This window comes from Canis lupus, chromosome 21 (genome assembly GCF_011100685.1).
Source record: "Canis lupus familiaris isolate Mischka breed German Shepherd chromosome 21, alternate assembly UU_Cfam_GSD_1.0, whole genome shotgun sequence".
NCBI classification, from domain to species: domain Eukaryota; kingdom Metazoa; phylum Chordata; class Mammalia; order Carnivora; family Canidae; genus Canis; species Canis lupus.
In genome coordinates, this window is record NC_049242.1 from 33,647,466 (window position 1) to 33,668,682 (window position 21,217).

General features: G+C 37.6%; 1 protein-coding gene across 2 annotated transcripts in view; it reads right to left on the bottom strand.

The window, feature by feature from the left end:
* Window positions 1–21,217, bottom strand: part of SBF2 (SET binding factor 2) — a 454,973-nt gene that overhangs the window by 39,105 nt on the left and 394,651 nt on the right. The window contains exons 26-29 of one of the 2 annotated variants that reach the window (XM_038569025.1): window positions 19,654–19,852; window positions 8,348–8,544; window positions 5,868–6,008; window positions 4,888–4,983 (exon numbers count right to left, since the gene is read on the bottom strand). In XM_038569025.1, coding sequence (XP_038424953.1) covers window positions 4,888–4,983; window positions 5,868–6,008; window positions 8,348–8,544; window positions 19,654–19,852 — 633 coding nt within the window. The remainder of the gene's footprint in view (window positions 1–4,887; window positions 4,984–5,867; window positions 6,009–8,347; window positions 8,545–19,653; window positions 19,853–21,217) is intronic. The other variant, XM_038569026.1, reaches the window with a different exon arrangement.

Consider the following 21,217-nt stretch of genomic DNA (forward strand, 5'->3'; position numbering starts at 1 on the left):
GAGATTATTATAAGGATAAAATATCACATGTAGAGAAACATAAAGGGCCATGGAAGTGTATAGGAAGAAAAATTAAAAGCCAGCCTCCATGTGGTTACTTCTCAAATATACGGAGCTGTTATATTTTTTATTTAGGAGGCAGTACCCATTTTCTTTTTAAAAGTTAATTAATTAATTAAAAGTAGGCTTCAAGACGAGCACAGAACTCACAACCCTGAGATCAAGACCTGAGCTGAAATCAAGAGTTGCACTTGACTAGGTAACCCAGGTGCCCCTTTCATGACATTTTTCGAGTCAACAAAGTAATTTATCCAAGTTAGAAGTACATGCTTTCTCCATAGAGCTTGGAAGTGATTTTAATTTATAAATGAAAAGTAATGTGCTTTATTCACATCTTCACTTCTTAATTGGTTCTTGTGTAAAAGAAGTTGCTTTCCCTGCCTTAGGAATTCATCAACACAGAATGCAAAGTGATTGCCCTGACTGAAAAAAGGGTGATGGAGAAGGTGGAGGTCAATCGAAACTCTGGCTCATCATCACAGTGAGAAAGGCACATAGTGTAGATAACCTAAGAAGAAAATCAGAACCTAGGACTATGACAATGAAAGGAATGAAAAGACAGTAAAAATACAGAGAAGAGAAAAAAAGAGGAAGGTTAGATGGAAGATTTAGAGATAGGAGGGTCTTCCCACACAGGGTAGATGAGGAACTTCTGAAGAAATGGTGCCTAGCTATCTGGAAAAATGAAGAACCTCTCATTGAGGGGACGTACAAGGAAATGAACTTTTGTAAGGTGTGTAAGTGTCTATACTTGGCCCATACGAGTTTGTGTCTGCCTGTCATAGTCAATGTTAATAGGGAATCTTCTAAGATTTCCCAAACTTGCTTGCTCCAGTCCATTCCTGTTATTCTAAGTGAGGAGGAATGACACTGTTGGAAGAGACAAAGGAAGCAGCTTTAGGGATCAAAGAAGAAGTCCAACACGCCAGGAAACAGCAGCATCTCATCTTCCAGTTAACCACTGGGACCCTGGGAGATTTAGGAAGCTTTGGGAGAAAAGAATTAAGAGATGAAATAAAAAGGTAAGATTTATGTTTCTGGATCCTAGTTTAAGATACTAGAACGATGGGCATCTGGTTAGGAACAAAAAAGTGTCGTAAGGAAACACGATGTTCACAGTAATTTTCAGAAGAAAATATTTGGGAAGGGTGTCAGAAATAATAATTATGGCCTCATTATGTATAGAATGGGTCAGAAACAAATCAAATAGATTTTTGACAGTAAGAGGTAAATATAGCCTTTTAGGTACCTTTGAGAATAGCAAAGAATGAACTCATGACTAGAATGTGACCATAAGTTGGGATCCTTTTGCATAAAAAAGGCTGAGTTCTGAGGCCAATATTGAAAAAAGAGAAGATAATGTAGGTCAAACATATTGGTGACTATCCATAAGTCCTAGGCAAAATTACCTAGAAGAGGTAATTTTGTACCTGAAATTTATATTACAAGTCATCTGGCCAAATGGAGGAATAAATAATGTGTTCTTGAAGTTTACAAAGTCAAAACTTATGAGCAGAATGGGGAAAAATTGTTGACATGCCTTACTGACAATATAAACTTTCAATGGTAAACAAAGCAGTAAGTCGAACTGCAACCTTGAGCCAAATTCTGATAGGAGCTCTTGGCAACAGAAAGAGCAGGCAGGAACCTTAGGAGACAGTCATTGTACTATTTTATGTTCAAATTCATCAAGAAAGAAATGATAAGAATGACGTATGTATCTTAAACTTTAAAACAATGGTATTTTAAAAATTCAGAGGAGAGCTATATATAAATGTTATGGGTTAAACTGTATGCCTCCACCCCCTACTCATACGTTGAAGTCCTAACCCCTTACTGAGTACCTCAGTGACCCTACTGGGAAACAGGATTACTGCAAACGTAATTAGTTAAGACGAGGTCACACTGGAGGGGGATGGACCCCTAATTTTATATGATTAATGTCTTTATAAAAAGGGAAAATTTGGGATCCCTGGGTGGCGCAGTGGTTTGGCGCCTGCCTTTGGCCCAGGGCACGGTCCTGGATATCCAGGATTGAATCCCACGTCAGGCTCCCGGTGCATGGAGCCTGCTTCTCCCTCTGCCTGTGTCTCTGCCTCTCTCTCTCTCACTGTGTGCCTATCATAAATAAATAAAAGTTAAAAAAAAAAAAAAAGGGAAAATTTGGAGACAGACACATAGGGAGAACATCAGATAAAAATGAAGGCACCTGAGTGATGCTTCTACAAGCTACGGAATGCCAAAGATGGCTAGTAAGCCACCAAGCAGCTAGGGGAGAGGCATGGAACAGATTCTGCCTCATGGCCCTCAGAAGGAATCAATCCTGACAACATCTTGATTTTGAACTTCTAGCCTCCAGAGAACTGTGAGACAATCATTGTTTAAGACAACCAGTTTGTGGCACTTTGTTATAGTAGCCCTAGCAAACTAATACAATGACCTTCAGGCCTGAAACACTAATTCAGAAGATGAGTGAAGAAGGTTGAAAGCTAGTAGGAAATCCTGCAGTTGCAGAATGTTCTAATGAGGCAGAAAAAAAAGTATCTAAAGAACCAGGGGATCCCTGGGTGGCTCAGCGGTTTAGTGCCTGCCTTCAGCCCAGGATGTGATTCTGGGGTCTCGAGATTGAGTCCCACATCGAGCTCCCTGCATGGAGCCTGCTTCTCTCTCTGCCTAGGTCTCTGCCTCTCTCGCTTTCTCTGTCTCTCATGAATAAATAAATAAAATCTTAAAAAAAAAAAAAAAAAAAAAAAAAAGAACCAGGATGACAGCCAGGAGATGGGCATAGTAATCTTGGTTTCTAAAAGGGGAAAAAGTGAATTTTGTAAAACAGAGCCTTCTTTTATGTTGATTCTGAACCAAATTCTATAATGGATTACTAATGGATAATTTATGATTACTTAGGAAAAAGCATTAATTCCTATAATGAGTCATGGTAAATTAACTATATAATCTTTTGTGATATAGTTAACAGTTGGAAAGAATGGAAAAAATTGAATTAAAAAGATTGGCAGAGGGCAGCCCGGGTGACTCAGTGGTTTAGTGTTACCTTCAGCCCAGGGAGTGATCCTGGAGCCCCAGGATTGAGTCCCATGTCAGGCTCCCTACGTGGAGCCTGCTTCTCCCTCTGCCTGTGTCTCTGCCTCTCTCTCTGTGTCTCTTATGAATAAATAAAATATAAATAAATAAATAAATAAATAAATAAATAAATAAATAAAATCTTTTAAAAAAATGATTGGCAGAAATTTAGAAATATGGGCCAGGTGGATTTTAGAAGGAGTTTTAACTACTATATATTAACAGACAATTTCTTTCTTTAAGGAGGCTTCTATATTATTTTGATGAAGACTTCTGCTCTTAGTTCTGGTTTGCTCAATTTTTTAAACAACAAATTACATGACGGCAGAGAACTAATTGATGCATGACAAGAGGCTAATACACAGGAAGACAGTATCAGGATTCAAAGTCTAAAACAATAGTCCATATAAAAAAAGATGGAATTTTGTAGATACAGCACATGGTATATTTAGGTTCAAAAACCAATCCTCAAGGCTAGTCCTGTATGTGTATGTATATATATATATATATATATTTTTTTTTTTTTTTAGTCCTGTATATTATTAAGAACAAGAGCACATAGGAAGATATTTCAAGTGTGGGTCAACCTAGTGATGTAGCTATCCTCATATCTAATGTAATCTTAGGCTGCATGAGTTCAACTCTATGGAGAGTTCACTAAGTGACAAAGATGGTGAGTAGAAGGCAACCATTTGAATTGGGGTATTTGGAGATAATGAAAATTCTAAGAGCGAAAAGATGGTATCAGCTTTAAATTCAAAGGATTGTGGTATAGGAGATCAAGATTTAGAATTTTCTAACTTAAGAAGGCTGAGCTAGGGGGGCCCATATGTAAAAGCCACAAAATGGCAGATTTTTAGATCAATATGAGAAAGAATTTTCTAACAAATAAAGAGCTCCTTACAAACGCAAGAGACTACTTTTAGGAAGAAATGAATTTCCCTTTACTGGTGATGTTCAAGTAGAACTGGGATCATTCACTTGGTACATTTCCAAGGGGATTCAGCATTGCATAGGAGTGAGAAGCCCAAGATTCTATGAATCCAGTATGAAGTAGGAGATTTTATAATCAAGATACTTGCTCTGGAATTTCCTCTGAAAAGTAAAAGAATCCCACATTATCTCCAGAGACCAATGTGGATCACCTCTGGAGCTAAAAGAGCAAATACAGAATTTCCTCTGAAAAGTAAAAGAATCTCACATAATCTCCAGAGACCACAGTGGATCACCTCTGGAGCTAAATGAGCAATACAGGCCTTTTTCTACTTCCTTATGCCAGGAGCTAGAGCCCAGAGGAAAAAGAGTAACCTGGATATCATTCTCTTTTGTTCCCTAACCCAGTATTTCAGAGAACAGGAGTAAAAATTACAGGCACAACTCTTTGAGGCTCAGATTACTTACTTCCCTCTAGCTGCTTAATGCGTCTGTGGTCAGCTTTTCTACCCTGCAAACCTGAAGCACTGTAGAGTTTTGCAGGGCTGGCCACTGATTGAGATATGTTTCCCTTACCTCCTGCTGCCGCTTCCAAACTCATCAATAGCTAAGATTTCAGCATTATTATACCTCTTGTTCCAGGAGGCTAAACTCATCTGTCACAATACCAGTAACAAATTAGATCATGTATTTAGAGAAGAGTGATTAAGAACAATTTGAACCATAATTAGTTGATTTAAAATAGCACTATCTAGAGTAAAGTTTTCTGATTTCAAGGTTGTATCAGTGCTCAGTTATAAAATCAATCTTACTAACCTCCTCGAGCAAAGCTATTGGATGGGTTTACATCCAAATGTCCTGGCACTACCTGCTTAAGCACAGTGGACATTCTTGAAGTCCTCCTTTCAGTCCCTGAAAGTCAGCCAAAAAGAAGAACAAAAACCAGGTCGTTCAGGTTAACATTACTCAAATGACAAAAAGTTATCTTCATGTGTAGCATGTCTAATTGCTGCCAAACATTGTACTTTTTAAGTACCCACAGCTTTAATAGAGATAACAAGGCACTGTTACTATTTCCTCAGAGATACACACATTTGCAAGATTATAGAGAGTTAGGTTTGGCAAGTGCAATCAGAGAATTTAATGATAAATGAAGCAAGGCATGCATGGTGTTACTTTACAAGAAAAGCCACTTTCTGCTTATGTTGAGCTAATTCAAATAGCTGATTAAGCCAAGGAGACCAACTTTTCAAGTCACATGCTCCTGTGTCTAACACATTAGGGTTACCTCTACATGAACCCTTTGGGGTTCCATCACATGATAACTGAAACAGAATATTAGTACAAGTCTTAATGGCTTCATCCAAATCTAGTGAAAACAAACTGTACTACAAATCACAAAAGGCTGCAGAAATTTCAGGCATTTCAAAATTATACATGATGATTTACTACATATGCATTTAATAGTTTGGTATTCAACTTATACATTCAACTTGTAATAATATGTTAAAGTCTATATAAAACAGATTCTAAGAAAAAAAGAGATGACTTTATGTTCTCCACTCCTATTACTCTTTTAAAAAGTAAATAACTGAATCCCTGCATTTGGTTACTGTTACTAGACATTAACAGTAATATGCTGATTTTTAAGTAAAAGGAGCTAAAGTTATAGCCCCACAGCATAAAGCTTTAAGGGGTCGTACTAAACGAACAGTATAAATAATTAAAGAGACCAATCCTGGAAATGAATCTGACCTTTCATAGCTGTCAAGAAGAAAAGTGTGATTAGTACTTACCTGGAGACAGAGCAAGTGCTGGCCTGACGGTAAGGGTATTACTGCCACTAAGTTTCTGGTGCACAGAAACTGCGTTCAGTAAGGCTTGCATGTATTTTTCTTGTTCTATGCTACTGGAGGATTCTAAAGAGGAGGTAGGAGCTATAAAAGAAAAAGTGAATAAAACAAACTGTCTCTGTTAATAAGAGTTATCTATCTACCTACCTATCTTATTCTTTCTGTATATAATCTTCAAGTTACCACACCCAAATATAGAAACTTGCCCCACTCAAAGCTGTAAATTATTAGATGGCTATCGTCTTATGATATTGGTTTCACCACACCTATTCTTGGTTGCCTCGTCATCCTCCCAGAAAGAGCCCAGGTCTGGAAAATCAGCACAGGGCTGTCGTTTGAAGCATAGGTGTAGCTTCTCATTATGTAAGCAATTCATAAGTGAAGAGTCACAAAAGGCAACATCTCCCTGATGATTTCCCTTAATTATCCTGTCCACGCTACTATCTGGGAGCAGAGGATGGAATGGGTTCCCTTGGCATCCCTGAATGAGCAGAGGTGAGAATTCCCCATGTCAAGTAGCTTTCTTCTAGTTCTGCCATACAGGTCTAACAGGGCACACAAACTTGTAGGGGTTTGTTGCAGAAGAGTAAAGGAAAATGAGGAGAAGGTAGCAATAGCTACTGCCAGATTCCCTGGTCCTTCTAAGAGAGGGACAGAGGGATGCACAGAGGGAAATAAATGTGAGAGCAATTCTAGGTTTGAGGTAGTCTGAAACTGGTTTGTACAGAGCAAAGAATCACTGAAATTGGCCCAGGCACTTTAAAGAGGCATCATTAGGGACTCGTTAGAAGGACAATAGGTGTCAACAAATTTTCTTAGATCTTGAATATAAAAAAATTAGCATAATTATACTTTACAAACATTAAGATGCCATTGTATTTTATAAATACAATAAAATTCTAAATTTTATTATAAATTCTAAAATGTCATCAATTATAAGATGCACCATTCTTTTATGTACTAAGACTTAAAAGGGATCCCTGGGTGGCGCAGCGGTTTAGCGCCTGCCTTTGGCCCAGGGTGTGATCCTGGAGACCCGGGATCGAATCCCACATCGGGCTCCTGGTGCATGGAGCCTGCTTCTCCCTCTGCCTATGTCTCTGCCTCTCTCTCTCTCTCTGTGTGACTATCATAAATAAATAAACATTTAAAAAAAAAAAAAAGAATTAAAAATTCTTCCTTTTAAAATGTGACAATTCTTTCAGATCACATCAATTTTAAGGTCACATTCCAATTTCAAAGATATTAAAATATAAGCATATGTGTGAGCTCAAAAAATATGAAATATTTTTATATTAGATTTAAAATATCAGAAACCAGTGGAATAAAATAATTTCAATTTTTTCCAATGAAAAGCTCAGTGATATGCTTATTAGTGTTCTTGAAATGATTCCCTCACTTTACCTAACTTACATATGCTCCATTCTATTATATTTACTATATGGCTTGGGAGGATTCCTCAGTTATCAAAAATAGTTCAAAGCCAATTGCCTTTAATTATACCAATGTTGAGACTCCAAGACAGGTGGGATAATAATGATGATGATGATGATGATGATGATGATGTGTGTGTGCTTTTAGTCAAGTGAATGGTTAAAGAGGCACTGGCCAATTTTTAACTTTCAGGAGAGAAATATATGAGAATAAAAAAGAGATATCAAAAGCACATTGTTTTACCTCTGAACCATAGAACTTACCTCGTTTCTAAACAGTTAAGAACATAGTCGTCCCTAAATTGGATCTGATATCTTGATGGTCTATTGTTTAATTTTATTGAGCATCTACTATAAGCTAGAAGTTATGGGAAAGGTCAGCAAAATATAGCTCCTGATTTCAAGACCTCAGAGATAGTGCTTAAAAATATCCTCAGAAAACAGGGCAGCAGCACTATCTGCTTTCTTAAGTTGGCCTTCCTCTAGTTTCCTAAAATATCCTTTCCTTGAGAGTCTTTAAGGCAGCTTTTTGGTCATTAGTTTGCTGACTTGTATGTGTGTGTGTGTGACTTGTAGGAATGAGATAAAATATCTCATGTTACATGGTACAGAGAATCCCTACTTGCCTCTGAAGCTGTTAAATATATTGGGATGTTTCCCAGAAGGAAAGAAAAAGGTTAGCATAATCTAGTTTCCATCTGTGGATACCTTGGCTTGCTGAAATAAAAATAGCCTAGAACCAAAAATTTTATTATGATAATTTCTATTAAAACCCATATATAGATAGGCATATTAAGCCAAGATGTCAAATTCAAGGTGTGGGCCCACACTGTCAAGTAGTACATGTTTTATTTTGCACAGTGGAAAGCCTGCATGTGAGAGAAGGCTCAATATAAGGGCATAAATGACATTCCCAGATATTACTTCCTTTATTTTTAGGAATTCTCTGAAGTGAAAGGATCATTAACTGTGCTGTAGAGAGATGCTTACCTGCCTGGGGGGAGTTCTGAGATTTGAAAAGACCAACCACTCCCTTGCCATGGAATCCTCCAGATCGGAGAAGCAGGGTACCGCTTCTTGAGTTCTTCCAACATACAACAGGCAGGCGATTGTGTCGATAGCAGCGTGCAACTCTTGGTAAACTACTGTCTTGTACAGCCTGAGGTACAACTAAAAGGCCAGGATAGCTTCAGGGATGTGGAAAGGAGAGAATGATTTGGGTGGCAGGGGGTGGGGGGAATAGGAGAACAGGAAAGAAATGGGGAGGGGGGACAGAGAATATGAGAACATGAATATCATCATAGTCTGTAATTTTCTAAGACTCAGAAACATACTGGTTGAGGGGGAAGACATATTTTTTAAACATGGAACTTACTTTCAACTCATTTCTTTAGGGATTGAGAAGAAATAACTGAGGTGGTGAGAGCAGCTAATAAATTCATTAATCTACAGCCTTTTTTGAAATAAGACCGCTTTAGCAATACTGTAGACTCCTATGGAATAACCTAAACTTAGAAAATAAAACTATGTGGAATTACTAAAAAGCCCTCTGTTAAACTGACGATTCCTTTGCCTTATATACTACTTTTTGTCAACTTGAATTAAACTCAAAATGGATGAAAGATCTAAATGTGAGACAAGATTCCATCAAAATCCTAGAGGAGAACACAGGCAGCACTCTTCTTGAACTTGGCCACAGTAACTTCTTGCAAGATACATCCATGAAGGCAAAAGAAACAAAAGTAAAAATGAACTATTGGGACTTCATCAAGATAAGAAGCTTTTGCACAGCAAAGGATACAGTCAACAAAACTAAAAGACAACCTACAGAAGGGGAGAAGATATTTGCAAATGACGTATCAGATAAAGGGCTAGTTTCCAAGATCTATAAAGAACTTCTTAAACTCAACACCAAAGAAACAAACAATCCAATCATGAAATGGGCAAAAGACATGAAGAGAAATCTCATAGAGGAAGACATAGACATGGCCAACATGCACATGAGAAAATGCTCCGCATCACTTGCCATCAGGGAAATACAAATCAAAACCACAATGAGATACCACCTCACACCAGCGAGAATGGGAAATTAACAAGGCAGGAAACCACAAATGTTGGCGAGGATGCGGAGAAAAGGGAACCCTCTTGCACTGTTGGTGGGAATGTGAACTGGTGCAGCCACTCTGGAAAACTGTGTGGAGGTTCCTCAAAGAGTTAAAAATAGACCTGCCTTATGACCCAGCAATTGCACTGTTGGGGATTTACCCCAAAGATACAGATGCAATGAAATGCCGGGACACCTGCACCCCGATGTTTCTAGCAGCAATGTCCACAATAGCCAAACTGTGGAAGGAGCCTCGGTGTCCATCGTAAGATGAATGGATAAAGAAGATGTGGTTTATGTATACAATGGAATATTACTCAGCCATTAGAAATGGCAAATACCCATCATTTGCTTCAATGTGGATGGAACTGGAGGGTATTATGCTGAGTGAAATAAGTCAATCAGAGAAGGACAAACATTATATGTTCTCATTGATTTGGGGAATATAAATAATAGTGAAAGGGAATAGAGGGGAAGGGAGAAGAAATGGGTAGGAAATATCAGAAAGGGAGACAGAACATAAAGACTCTTAACTCTGGGAAACGAACTAGGGTTGGTGGAAGGGGAGGGTGGGGTGGGGGTGAATGGGTGACGGGCACTGAGGGGGGCACTTGATGGGATGAGCACTGGGTGTTATTCTGTATGTTGGCAAATTGAACACCAATAAAAATAAATTTATTATTCAAAAAATAAAAATAAATAAATAAAGATTGTAGGATTACTGGATTAAAATAAACTTTATAAAGATGACAAGCCAAATTGTCAACTCATTAGTCTGCATTTTGAAATGACAACTGAGCATAGAATACACTCATAGCAGCCTGTCTGAGATAGTGAAAGAACTAAAAATCAAAACCAAATGATTTCTGGTATAAAACAGTATGCTCAAATGTTAAAATAAGTCTAAATATCTTATTAACACTACATGTTGATAATTTTTAAAACAAGATTAGCTCATAAAGTTACAGGATATGATGCTGGGAAAATACAAAATAGACAGGAATACTTTTTTTTTTTTGAATACTTTGTTTTTATAGATTAGGAAACACAAGAAGATAGGCAGGTTTCAGAGTCATTTCCTTTAGTTTATTTAGCAATATTATACTAAAGACATTTCATATTAGTAACCCCCCAACCTCTAGTTTTATATATTTGCATCTATGTTTGATCTTCTTTCTGACGAAGGCTCAATGCCTGGCATGGAACCCAAAGTAGGGCTTTAACTCATGACCCTGAGATCAAGACCTGAACTAAGATCGAGTTGGATGCTCAACTGACTGAGCCACCCAGATGACCCTGATAATCTTTTCTGTGGTAAAATATACCTAATATAACATTTAATTTGTTAACAATATTTAATTATACAAATCAGTGACATTAAGTACATTCACTATATTGTGCAACCATCACAACTACCCATTTCTAGAATTTCTTTTTTTTTTTTTTAAAGATTTTATTCATTTATTCATGAGAGACACAGAGAGAGAGAGAGAGGCAGAGACACAGGCAGAGGGAGAAGCAGGCTCCATGCAGGGAGCCTGATGTGGGACTCGATCCTGGGACTCCAGGATCATGCCCTGGGCCAAAGGGGCAGGTGCTAAACTGCTGAGCCACCCAGGGATCCCCCATTTCTAGAATTTCTAATCCCTTATCTTAATATAAGCCAATGCTGAGAGAAGGGGGAGAAAATGCAGTTTATGCTGCATTTTTCTATACTACAAATTGATGAAAAGAAGCAATTCCATTATTATGGCCCTCTATTTTTTTTAAGTTTTTAAATTCCAGTTACGTAAAATACAGTGAAATGTTGGTGTCAGGTGTACAAGATAGTGATTCAGTGCTTCCATACAGCACCTTGAACTCATCACAAGTGCACTCCTTAATCCCCATCACCTACCTATTTAAACCATGACCCCACCCACCTGTCTTCTGGTAACCATCAGTTTGTTCTCTGGAGTTAACAGTCTGTTTCTTGGTTTGTCTACTTTTTCCCTTTGCTCATTTGTTTTGTTTCTTAAATCTCACATATGAGTGAGATCATCTGGTATTTGTTTTTCTCTGAGTGATTTACTTCACTTAGTAAAATACTCTCCAGCTCCAACCATGTCATTGCAAATGGCAAGATTGCACTCTTTTTTATAGCTGAGTAATATTCCATTATATGTATATAATATATATATATATATATCTTCTTTATCTATTCATCAGTTGATGGACACCTGACCTATTTCTATGATTTGGCTATTGTGGACAATACTGTTACAAACATTGGGATATGTGTATCTCTTTGAATTAGTATTTTTGTATTCTTTGGCTAAGTACCTAATACTGGCTAAGTACCAAATACTGGATTGTGGAATAGCTCTATTTTTAACTTTTTGAGGAATCTCTATACTGTTTTCCAGAGTGGTTGCAGAAGTTTGCATTCCCACCAACAGGGTAAGAGAGTTCTCCTTTCTCCATATCCTTGGCAACATCTGTTATTTCTTGTTTTTGATTTTTGCCATTCTGACTGGTGTGAGGTGGTAACTCATTGTAGTTCTGATTTGCATTTCTTTGATGATAACTGATGTTGAGCACCTTTCACGTGTCTGTTGGACATCTGTATGTTTTTGGGAAATTGTCTATTCATGTCTTCTATAGGGCCCTCTATTTCTTTAAAAATTTTTTAATGATTTTATTTAGTTATTCATGAAAGACACAGAGAGAGAGAGAGGCAGAGACACAGGCAGAGTGAGGAGGAGCAGGCTCCCTGTGGGGAGCCTGATGCAGAATTTGATCCTGGGACCCTGGGATCACACCCTGAGCCAAAGGCAGATACTCAACCACTGAGCCACCCAGGTGTCCCCTATTTTTGGATTAAAAAAACATGGAATAAATAGAACTTATTCTTTTGCATATTTTACTCAACATTACGTTTGTGAGATCCATCCATGCTATTGAATATAGCTATAGTTTGTTTTCACTGCTGTACAGTATCCCACTATGTGGTTACACTATTTATCTATTGTTGATTTTGAATAGTTTCTAGTTTTTGACTATGTAAGAAAAATGTTGCCATGAACATTCCCATAGGTGTCTTTTGGGAATTCTGGCAGATAACAGGTTATATGTATGTTCAATAGATGTTTAGATGTTTAGTAGATACTGCTAGACAGCTTTCCAAAGTTGTTTAATCAATTTGCAGTCCCACCAGCAATAAATGAGAGATCCATTTGCTTGACATTTTTACTAGCACTTTTGTTGTTAGTCTTTTAAATTTTAGCCATTTTTGCAGGTATAAAGTAGTCTCATTGGGACTTCAATTTCTAAAAAAAAAAAAAAAATTCCATTCATCTAAAGATTAATAGTTTGAGTATCTTTTCAATATTTATTGGCAAAAGGATATCTTTTTTGATGAAGTGACTGTTTAAGACTCCTGTCATTTTTTTATTGCCTTTTAATTATTTTAACGATGTTTTCTGATGTTATCTACAGAAGGTCTTAATTTATTAATCCCCTCCTTTTGGATAGTGCTTTTCCTTCCTCCAGAATTCTTTTTTTTTTTTTAATTTTTTTTTCTTTATTTATTTATGATAGTCACACAGAGAGAGAGAGGCAGAGACACAGGCAGAGGGAGAAGCAGGCTCCATGCACTGGGAGCCCGACGTGGGACTCGATCCCGGGTCTCCAGGATCGCGCCCTGGGCCAAAGGCAGGCCCAAACCGCTGCGCCACCCAGGGATCCCAGAATTCTTTTCTTACTTCAAGGTTATGAAGATATTCTCCTATCTTCTAGAAGCTTTATTGTCTTAACCTTTTACATGTAGATCTACAGACTAACGTGAATTGATTTTTGTGTGTGGTATAATGTACGTATAAAAATCAACTTTTTTCTTGTATAGATATCTAGTACCATTTACTGATAAAACATCTTTTATTGACTACTCTTAAGGGCTATCTTTATCCAAAATAAAGTGTCCATATATGTTAAGCTGTTTTATATTCCCAATGGTCTGTTTGACTATCCTTGTGTGAATCCCATACTATTTTAATTCTGTAGCTTTATAAAAAAGTCTAGGCATCCTATAGTATTATTCTATAAGACTATACTGACTATTCCTGACCTTTTGTATTTTTATGTAACTCTTAGAATCATCTTTTTATTTTCCATAAACATTTTGCTGGGATTTTGAATGGGACTACACCCAATCTACAGACCATTTTCTGGAAAAATTATAGTTTTCAAATATTGAGTAATTCTAATTCAAGAACATGAAATATCTATTTATTTATATATTTAATGATCCTCAGTATTATTTTGACTGTTCCATGTAGAAGTCTTGCACATTTTTCATTAGATTTATTCCTCAGAAATGCTTTTCAGAGTTACTCTAAATAGTATCAGTAGTACCAAAATAAAATCACTTAAAATTGCATTTTTAAATTATTTGCTTTTGGTACATATAATGGTAATTTTTGTATAATAATCTTGTACCAGTGGCCTAACTAAATTCATGTACTAACTTTAAAGGTATATTTGTAGATTCCTTCAGATTTTCTGTGTATATAATCAAGTCATCTGTGAGTAAGGATAGTTTTCTTTCTCTTCATCTTCATGTCTTTGTTTATTTTTCTAGTCTTTTGGCACTTTGTAGTGTCTCTAGTATAACACTGAGTAAAAGTGGTCATCCTTAATTTGTTCTGACCTTAGAGTAAAAGTTTTCAATATTTTCTCATAAAATAATTATTGCTGTAGGATTTTTTTAGACACTAAAGAGCTTATTTTGGGGCACCTGGGTGGCTCAGTGGTTGAGTCTACCTTTGGCTCAGGTGTGATCCTGGGGTACTGGGATCGAGTCCTGGAATGGGCTCCCTGCAAGAAGCCTGCTTCTCTCTCTGCCTGTGTCTCTGCCTCTCTCTGTGTATCTCTCATGAATAAATAAATTTTTTTTTCTTTTTTTTTTAATTTATTTTTTTATTTTTTTTTTTATTGGTGTTCAATTTACTAACATACAGAATAACACCCAGTGCCCGTCACCCATTCACTCCCACCCCCCGCCCTCCTCCCCTTCTACCACCCCTAGTTCGTTTCCCAGAGTTAGCAGTCTTTACGTTCTGTCTCCCTTTCTGATAATTCCCACACATTTCTTCTCCCTTCCCTTATTTTCCCTTTCACTATTATTTAAATAAATTTTTTAAAAAAGAGCTTATTTCTAATTTGCTAAGAGTTGTATTAAAAACCATAAATGTACATTTGATAAAATACTTTTCTGTATATAATTAATTTATGTTTTTCTTTTTTTCTTGGAGTTAAAAAATATTATTAATTTGGAAATCTTAAAAAAAAAAAGGAAATATTTTAGCCCCATTTTCACAGTTTACTTGTTCTGGAAGTTCTAAGCTTGAGTTTGAGATCCTCCAGCGGCAAACATTCAAAGTTTGTGCACTAATTTCCATAGGAGGAGGGGGTAACGGTGGGCCTGAGGATCACATGCCCCTAAGGCTCCCTTGGCTTTCTGGCCTAGAGGAATCTCCTGTCTGGTTGTTCTGCTATGTACTGTCTCCAGGACCTTCCATCACTGCATGCCTTGGACCAGTTCACAACAGCTGTTTCTGCTTTGATTCACCTTCTGGAATGCAACATATTTTTCTTTCTAATTCTTTTAAGATGGTGAATTATGCTGACTGATTTTCAATTTAAAAAAAAATTTTTATTTATTTATGATAGTTACACACACAGAGAGAGAGAGGGAGAGGCAGAGACACAGGCAGAGGGAGAAGCAGGCTCCATGCACCAGGAGCCCGACATGGGATTCGATCCCGGGTCTCCAGGATCGCGCCCTGGGCCAAAGGCAGGCGCTAAACTGCTGCGCCACCCAGGGATCCCTGATTTTCAGTTTTTCAAGCCAGTTTTGTATTCCTGCAATAAATTCCACTTGGTCATAATGAACTGTCATTGTAATATTTTTAATTTTAATTTTTATAAGATTTTATTTATTTATTCACAAGAGACAGAGAGGTAGAGACATAGAAAGAGGGAGAATCAGGTTTCCCACTGGCAGCCAGATATGGGACTCAATCCCAGGACCCTAGGATCACGCCCTGAGTCGAAGGCAAAGACCCTTGACCACTGAGCCACCCAGGCTTCCCCACTGTGATTTTTTTCTTTAAAGGCAGTTTTGCAATGTTCTATCCTATTACTTTCAACCTTTTTGTATTCTTGATATATGATATCTCCTTTAAAAGCAGCATAAAGCTCTTAGAAAATTCTGGTAATATTTTTTCTTTTAATTGGAATATTTAGTCAATTTATAACAATTTTTACAATTACTGATATATTTGAATTTAAATTTACCATCTTACCATTTGCTTTCTATTTTCTCTGTTCCCTTTTCTCTCCTTCCTGCCTTCTTTTGGATTATTTTATTATTCCATTACTTTCCTACTGATATATTCTTTGAAGGATATATATCACTATAAACATTTTGTAAGTGTTCTAATAAGTGATCTATTTTATTTTCTTTCTGACAGATTGAAATGATAAATGAGGCCTATTTTTGCATTAGCAGGCATGATTTTTTATAGCAAGCTTCCTACACAGCAGGACAATACACCCTGATACCACTATTTACACTACCTACAAAGAGAATTTAGTTAGAAGGACAGAATATCCAGGAAAATTATTGAATACTGAACATAATCATAATCTTTCAGTACTTAATGCAAAATTTTTATTTGGCCCAAATCTCAAAACTGTATTTCCAACTTGTTTCTTAAGTTTCACATTGGTGTTTATTTATTATACATTTTTTTCCTAAAAATATTTTCAATTGTCTTTTTTTGGAAAATATTTTTGTTGGGTGTACAACCTACATTGATGATTATTTTCTCTCAGCCTATCGAAGATATGATTCCATTGCCTTCTCACTTATATTGTTGCTGTTGAAATGACATTCATCATTGATATTCCTGTTTTGGTGATTTGTCTCTTTTCTTTGCCTGCTTCTAAGATGTCCTCTTTTTCCTTAGATGGTCTGTGGGTTCACTTCAATAGCTCTAATGAGGATTTTTTTCCTTTGGATTCATTTTGGCTTCCTGGACCTGAGGATTTCCTCCCAGCAGTAAGTTCCTTAACATTGCCTTTTCCTCTATTATCTCCAATAGAAGCACTAATTACTTTATTTTTTTAAAAGATTTTACTTATTTATTTGACAGAGAGAGGGAGAGAGAGCATAAGCAGGGGGATAACAGGCAGAGGGACAGGGAGAAGCAGACTCCCTATTGAGCAGGGACCCTGACGCAGGGCCTGATCTCAAGACCCCAGGATCATGACCTCAGCCAAACGCAGATGGCTCAACTGACTGAGCCACCCAGGTGCCTCAGCACCAATTACTTTAAACTTCTCACTCAATCCATGTCTTTGGCTTTTTTCTTTCTTTAATTTTAATTGTAACATAGTTAAAATACAGTGTTGTTAGTTTCAGGTTACAATATAATGATTCAACAATTCTGTACATTGCACAGTGCTCATCAGGATAACTGTACTTTTTTTTTTTTAAGAAAAGATTTTATTTATTTATTCATGAGAGAGAGAGAGGGAGAGGGAGAGAGAGAGAGAGAGAGAGAGAGGCAGAAACACAGGCAGAGGGAAGAGCAGGCTCCAAGCAGGGAGCCTGATGTGGGACTTGATCCCGGGTCTCCAGGATCAGGCCCTGGGCTGAAGGCGGCACTAAACCGCTGAACCACCCGGGCAGCCCTGTACTCTTTTTAAAAAAGTTTTTATTTAGGGATGCCTGCGTGGCTCAATTGGTGAGCATCTGCCTTTGGCTCAGGTCATGATCTCAGGGTCCTTGATCAAGCCCCGCATTGGGCTTCCTACTCAGTGGAGAGTCTGCTTCTCCCTTCCCTCTGCTGCTCCCCCTGCTTGTGTTTTCTCTCTCTGTCAAATAAATAATAAAATCTAGGGATCTCTGGGTGGCTCAGCAGTTAAGTGTCTGCCTTCTGCCCAGGGCATGATCCCGGAGTCCCGGGATCGACCCACATCAGGCTCCCTGCATGGAGCCTGCTTCTATCTCTGCTTATGTCTCTGCATCTCTCTCTCTGTGTCTCTCTTGAATAAATAAATAAAATCTTTAAAAAAATTTAAAAATCTAAAAAATAAAACAAATATTTTATTTATTTCAGAGAGAAGGCGGGGAGAGAGAGAGAGAGTGTGTGTGTGAGTGAGCAGGGGGAGGAAAAGTGGGAGAGGGAGAGGGAGAATCCCAAGTAGACTCTAAGCACAGAGTCCAACTCGGGGCTCAATCCCATGACCCTGAGATCATGAGCTGGAATCAAGAGTTGGGACACTCAACTGACTGAACTACCCAGGCGCCCCAAAATAGCTATTCTTAATCCCCACCGCCTATATCATTCATCCCTTTACCTATCTCCCCTCTGGTTATAATCTGTCCTTTATAGTTAAGAAACTGTTTTTTTGGTTTGTCTCTTTTTTTTCCCTTTTGTTCATTTGTTGTGTTTCTTAAATTCCACATATGAGTGAAATCATATGGTATTTGTCTTTCTCTGACTGACTTCTTTTGCTTAGCACTATACTCTCCAGATCCATCCATGTTATACTCTAGATCCATCTATGCTGTTGCAAGTGGCAAGATTTCATTCATTTTATGGCTGAGTAATATTCCATTGTGTGTATCTTCTTTATTCATTCATCAATTGGACTGCTTTCATAATTTGGTTAATGTAAATAATACTGCTATAAACATAGGGATGCATATATTCTTTTGAATTAGTGTTTTCATATTCTTTGGGTAAATACCCAGTTGTGTGACTAATGGATCTATAGGGTAGCTCTATTTTTAACTTTTTTTTTTTTTTAAGATTTTATTTATTTATTCATAAGAGACAGAGAGAGGCAGAGACACAGGCAGAGGGAGAAGCAGGCTCCATGCAGGGAGCCTGATGTGGGACTCAATCCCGGGACTCCAGGATCACGCCGTGGGCCGAAGGCAGGTGCTAAACCGCTGAGCCATCCAGGGATCCCTTATTTTTAACTTTTTGAGGAACCCCTCCATACTGTTTTCCAGAGTGGCTGCACCAGTTTGTATTCCCACCAACACTGTATGACAGTTCCTTTTTCTCCACAATCTCATCAACACCTGCTGTTTCTTGTGTTTTTGACTTTAGCCATTCTGACAGGGGTGAGGTGATATCTCATTGTGGTTTTGATTTGCATTTTCCTGATGATGAGTGATGTTGAGCATCTTTTCATGTGTCTGATGGACAAGTATTTGTAAATTTAAACTGTCATTTAAAATAAGATATCCATAGTTCTTCAGGATCAGAGAGGTTGAAACTAATAATAACATTAAGATAACTTTCTAAAATATATACAAGGCTTGCAATATACAAAGTACTTTCACAGTATTATTCTTCTCAGTCAAACTGGGAATTGATGAATGCAAAGGAAACAACTTACCTGGAGATCAAAATGATTAAACTTGTGGACGGCAGAAATGTAGTTAAAAAAAAAAAAAAAAGCATGGAATAGGACTTAACTGACATAGGAAACAGTGAGAGATGACAATAGAAGAAAATACATTCATTTACATTCTCTAAGAAATATCTCTTGAAAATATTCTAATTAGCATAAGAAAATCCTGCCTACACTTAGGGCAACAAATTACAGCATGCAGCCCAAACAGTCCCCACCCATTCACTTATTTACTGTCTATGACTGCTTCTGTGGCAAAGTAGTGCAATGAGACCATATGGTCTGCAAAACTGAAAATGTGTACCATATGGCCCTTTAAAGAGAAAGTTTGTGGACACCTGCCCTACAAGCAGGCTTTCATCTCTACTATTTGTCTGGGCAAATCCTATTTTTATTTCAAGTTATCTTCAGGCATGGTAGAAAAGATGCAAATGGGGGTAGAAAAACAAGAAAAAAAATCATAAAGGGGACAAAAACTTTGACCTTTATCCTTTCGCTCTAACCTAGGCACTGTTCACTGATACAATTATACTTCTGAGAATGCCAAGGAGATGCTTGCTCATGCTGCTAAAAAGTGTCCCTTAAACACACATATCCCTGGAGATCTTGCTCCTAATTTTTTGATATTTTTCTCTCTCTGGGCTATGGGGACAAACAGCCTATTCAGACAAAATGGGAGAAAAGAAAGTGTTTTTTTGGGGCCCACTAAGAGACTTACCTCCGGCAGAGTGAATACATCCTATTGGAGGCAGTGATTCGAAAATACTCTGGTTTTGAGCGAGAAGAGCTGCCACTTATGGTTCCCAGACCTAAACGCTGATAGTCTCTGAAACAAGCTTTTTCCACTAACTGTTCCATTGTAGACTTCTCTGAGGCCTTCAGAGTGGTACTTGTAGGGAGTTCACTATCATCTGAAACTGTGAAGGCAGAAACAGATTTTGAAAAAATGATATAGCTTAGAAGATTAGAAGCTTCCTTTTGTAGAGGATTCTTAAACCAAGAGAGGTTTATATTAGGGCTCCAGGCACTTTGTGTATCACAAATTAAGTCCTGCTAATTCTTTGAAGAATCATTATGTTCAAACATATATTAAAACAGTAATGGACAGTCAGGAAAGAAAATTCAGGAGCTCAAAATGTCAGGGAAATTAACTCAAAATGCCAGAGAAGGGGTATGTCTGGCTGGTGCAGTGGGAAGAGCATGTGACTCCTGATCTCGGGGTTGTGAGTTTGAGTCCCACATTGGATGTAGACACTACTTAAATAAAAAAATTAACAAAGTTTAAAAAAAAATGCCAGGGAAATTAACTCAAAATTTCTAAAAATAGTAAAATTTTGAATTCATTAGCCACATTTTTCTGTTTTAATCAGGCTTGCTTTTTTTTTTTTTTTTAAAGATTTTATTTATTCAGAGAGAGAGAGAGAGAGAGAGAGGCAGAGCCACAGGCAGAGGGAGAAGCAGGCTCCATGCAGGGAGCCCGATGTGGGACTCGATTCCGGGTCTCTAGGATCACACCCTGGGCTGCAGGCAGCGCTAAACCACTGCGCTACTGGGGCTGCCCTCAGGCTTGCTTATTAATGCCAAAGTATAGTGATTTCTATTTAGAACTCTATAAAATAAACATTTAAATCTTATCAGAGGCTAACCCATCAGTAAAATTTATCTTTAGTATGATCACTACACAAACTTCATTACCCAAGTTTCATTTAACTTTTCAGAACATATTCATTCATTCATTCATTCATTCATTCATTCATTCATTCGAGACACAAAGAGAGAAGCAGAGACATAGGCAGAGGGACAGGCAGGCTCCCTCCAGTGAGCCTGATGCAGGGCTCAATCCCAGAACACTGGGATCATGCCCTCAGCCAAAAGCTGATACTCAACCACTGAGCCACCCAGGTGTCCCAGAACACAGACTTTTATTAGAAATTTCTAGATTAAGGAGAAGTCCACTTGTGGGAATAGACCTTTCTTAGAGAGGTATCAAGAGGTTATACTTTTTTTTGGAAAATATTTTTGTCAGAGGATGTGGTATACATGGGAAACTCCCTCATAATTTTGCAATCACAGGTTGCAGAATCGCTTAAGATTTTAGATGTGGAGGGATTTACCCAATAATCAAGCATTTTAGGGAGGATTTAAGAAAAACCCCCAACATTCCTAATTGGTACTGCATGTTCTAACAACAAAAAAAAAATTTCCATGCTAAAAACTGTCCTAATTTACTTTCTTACTTATTTCTACAGTGAGAGAAGTCACATTATGGTTTCAGAATTTTT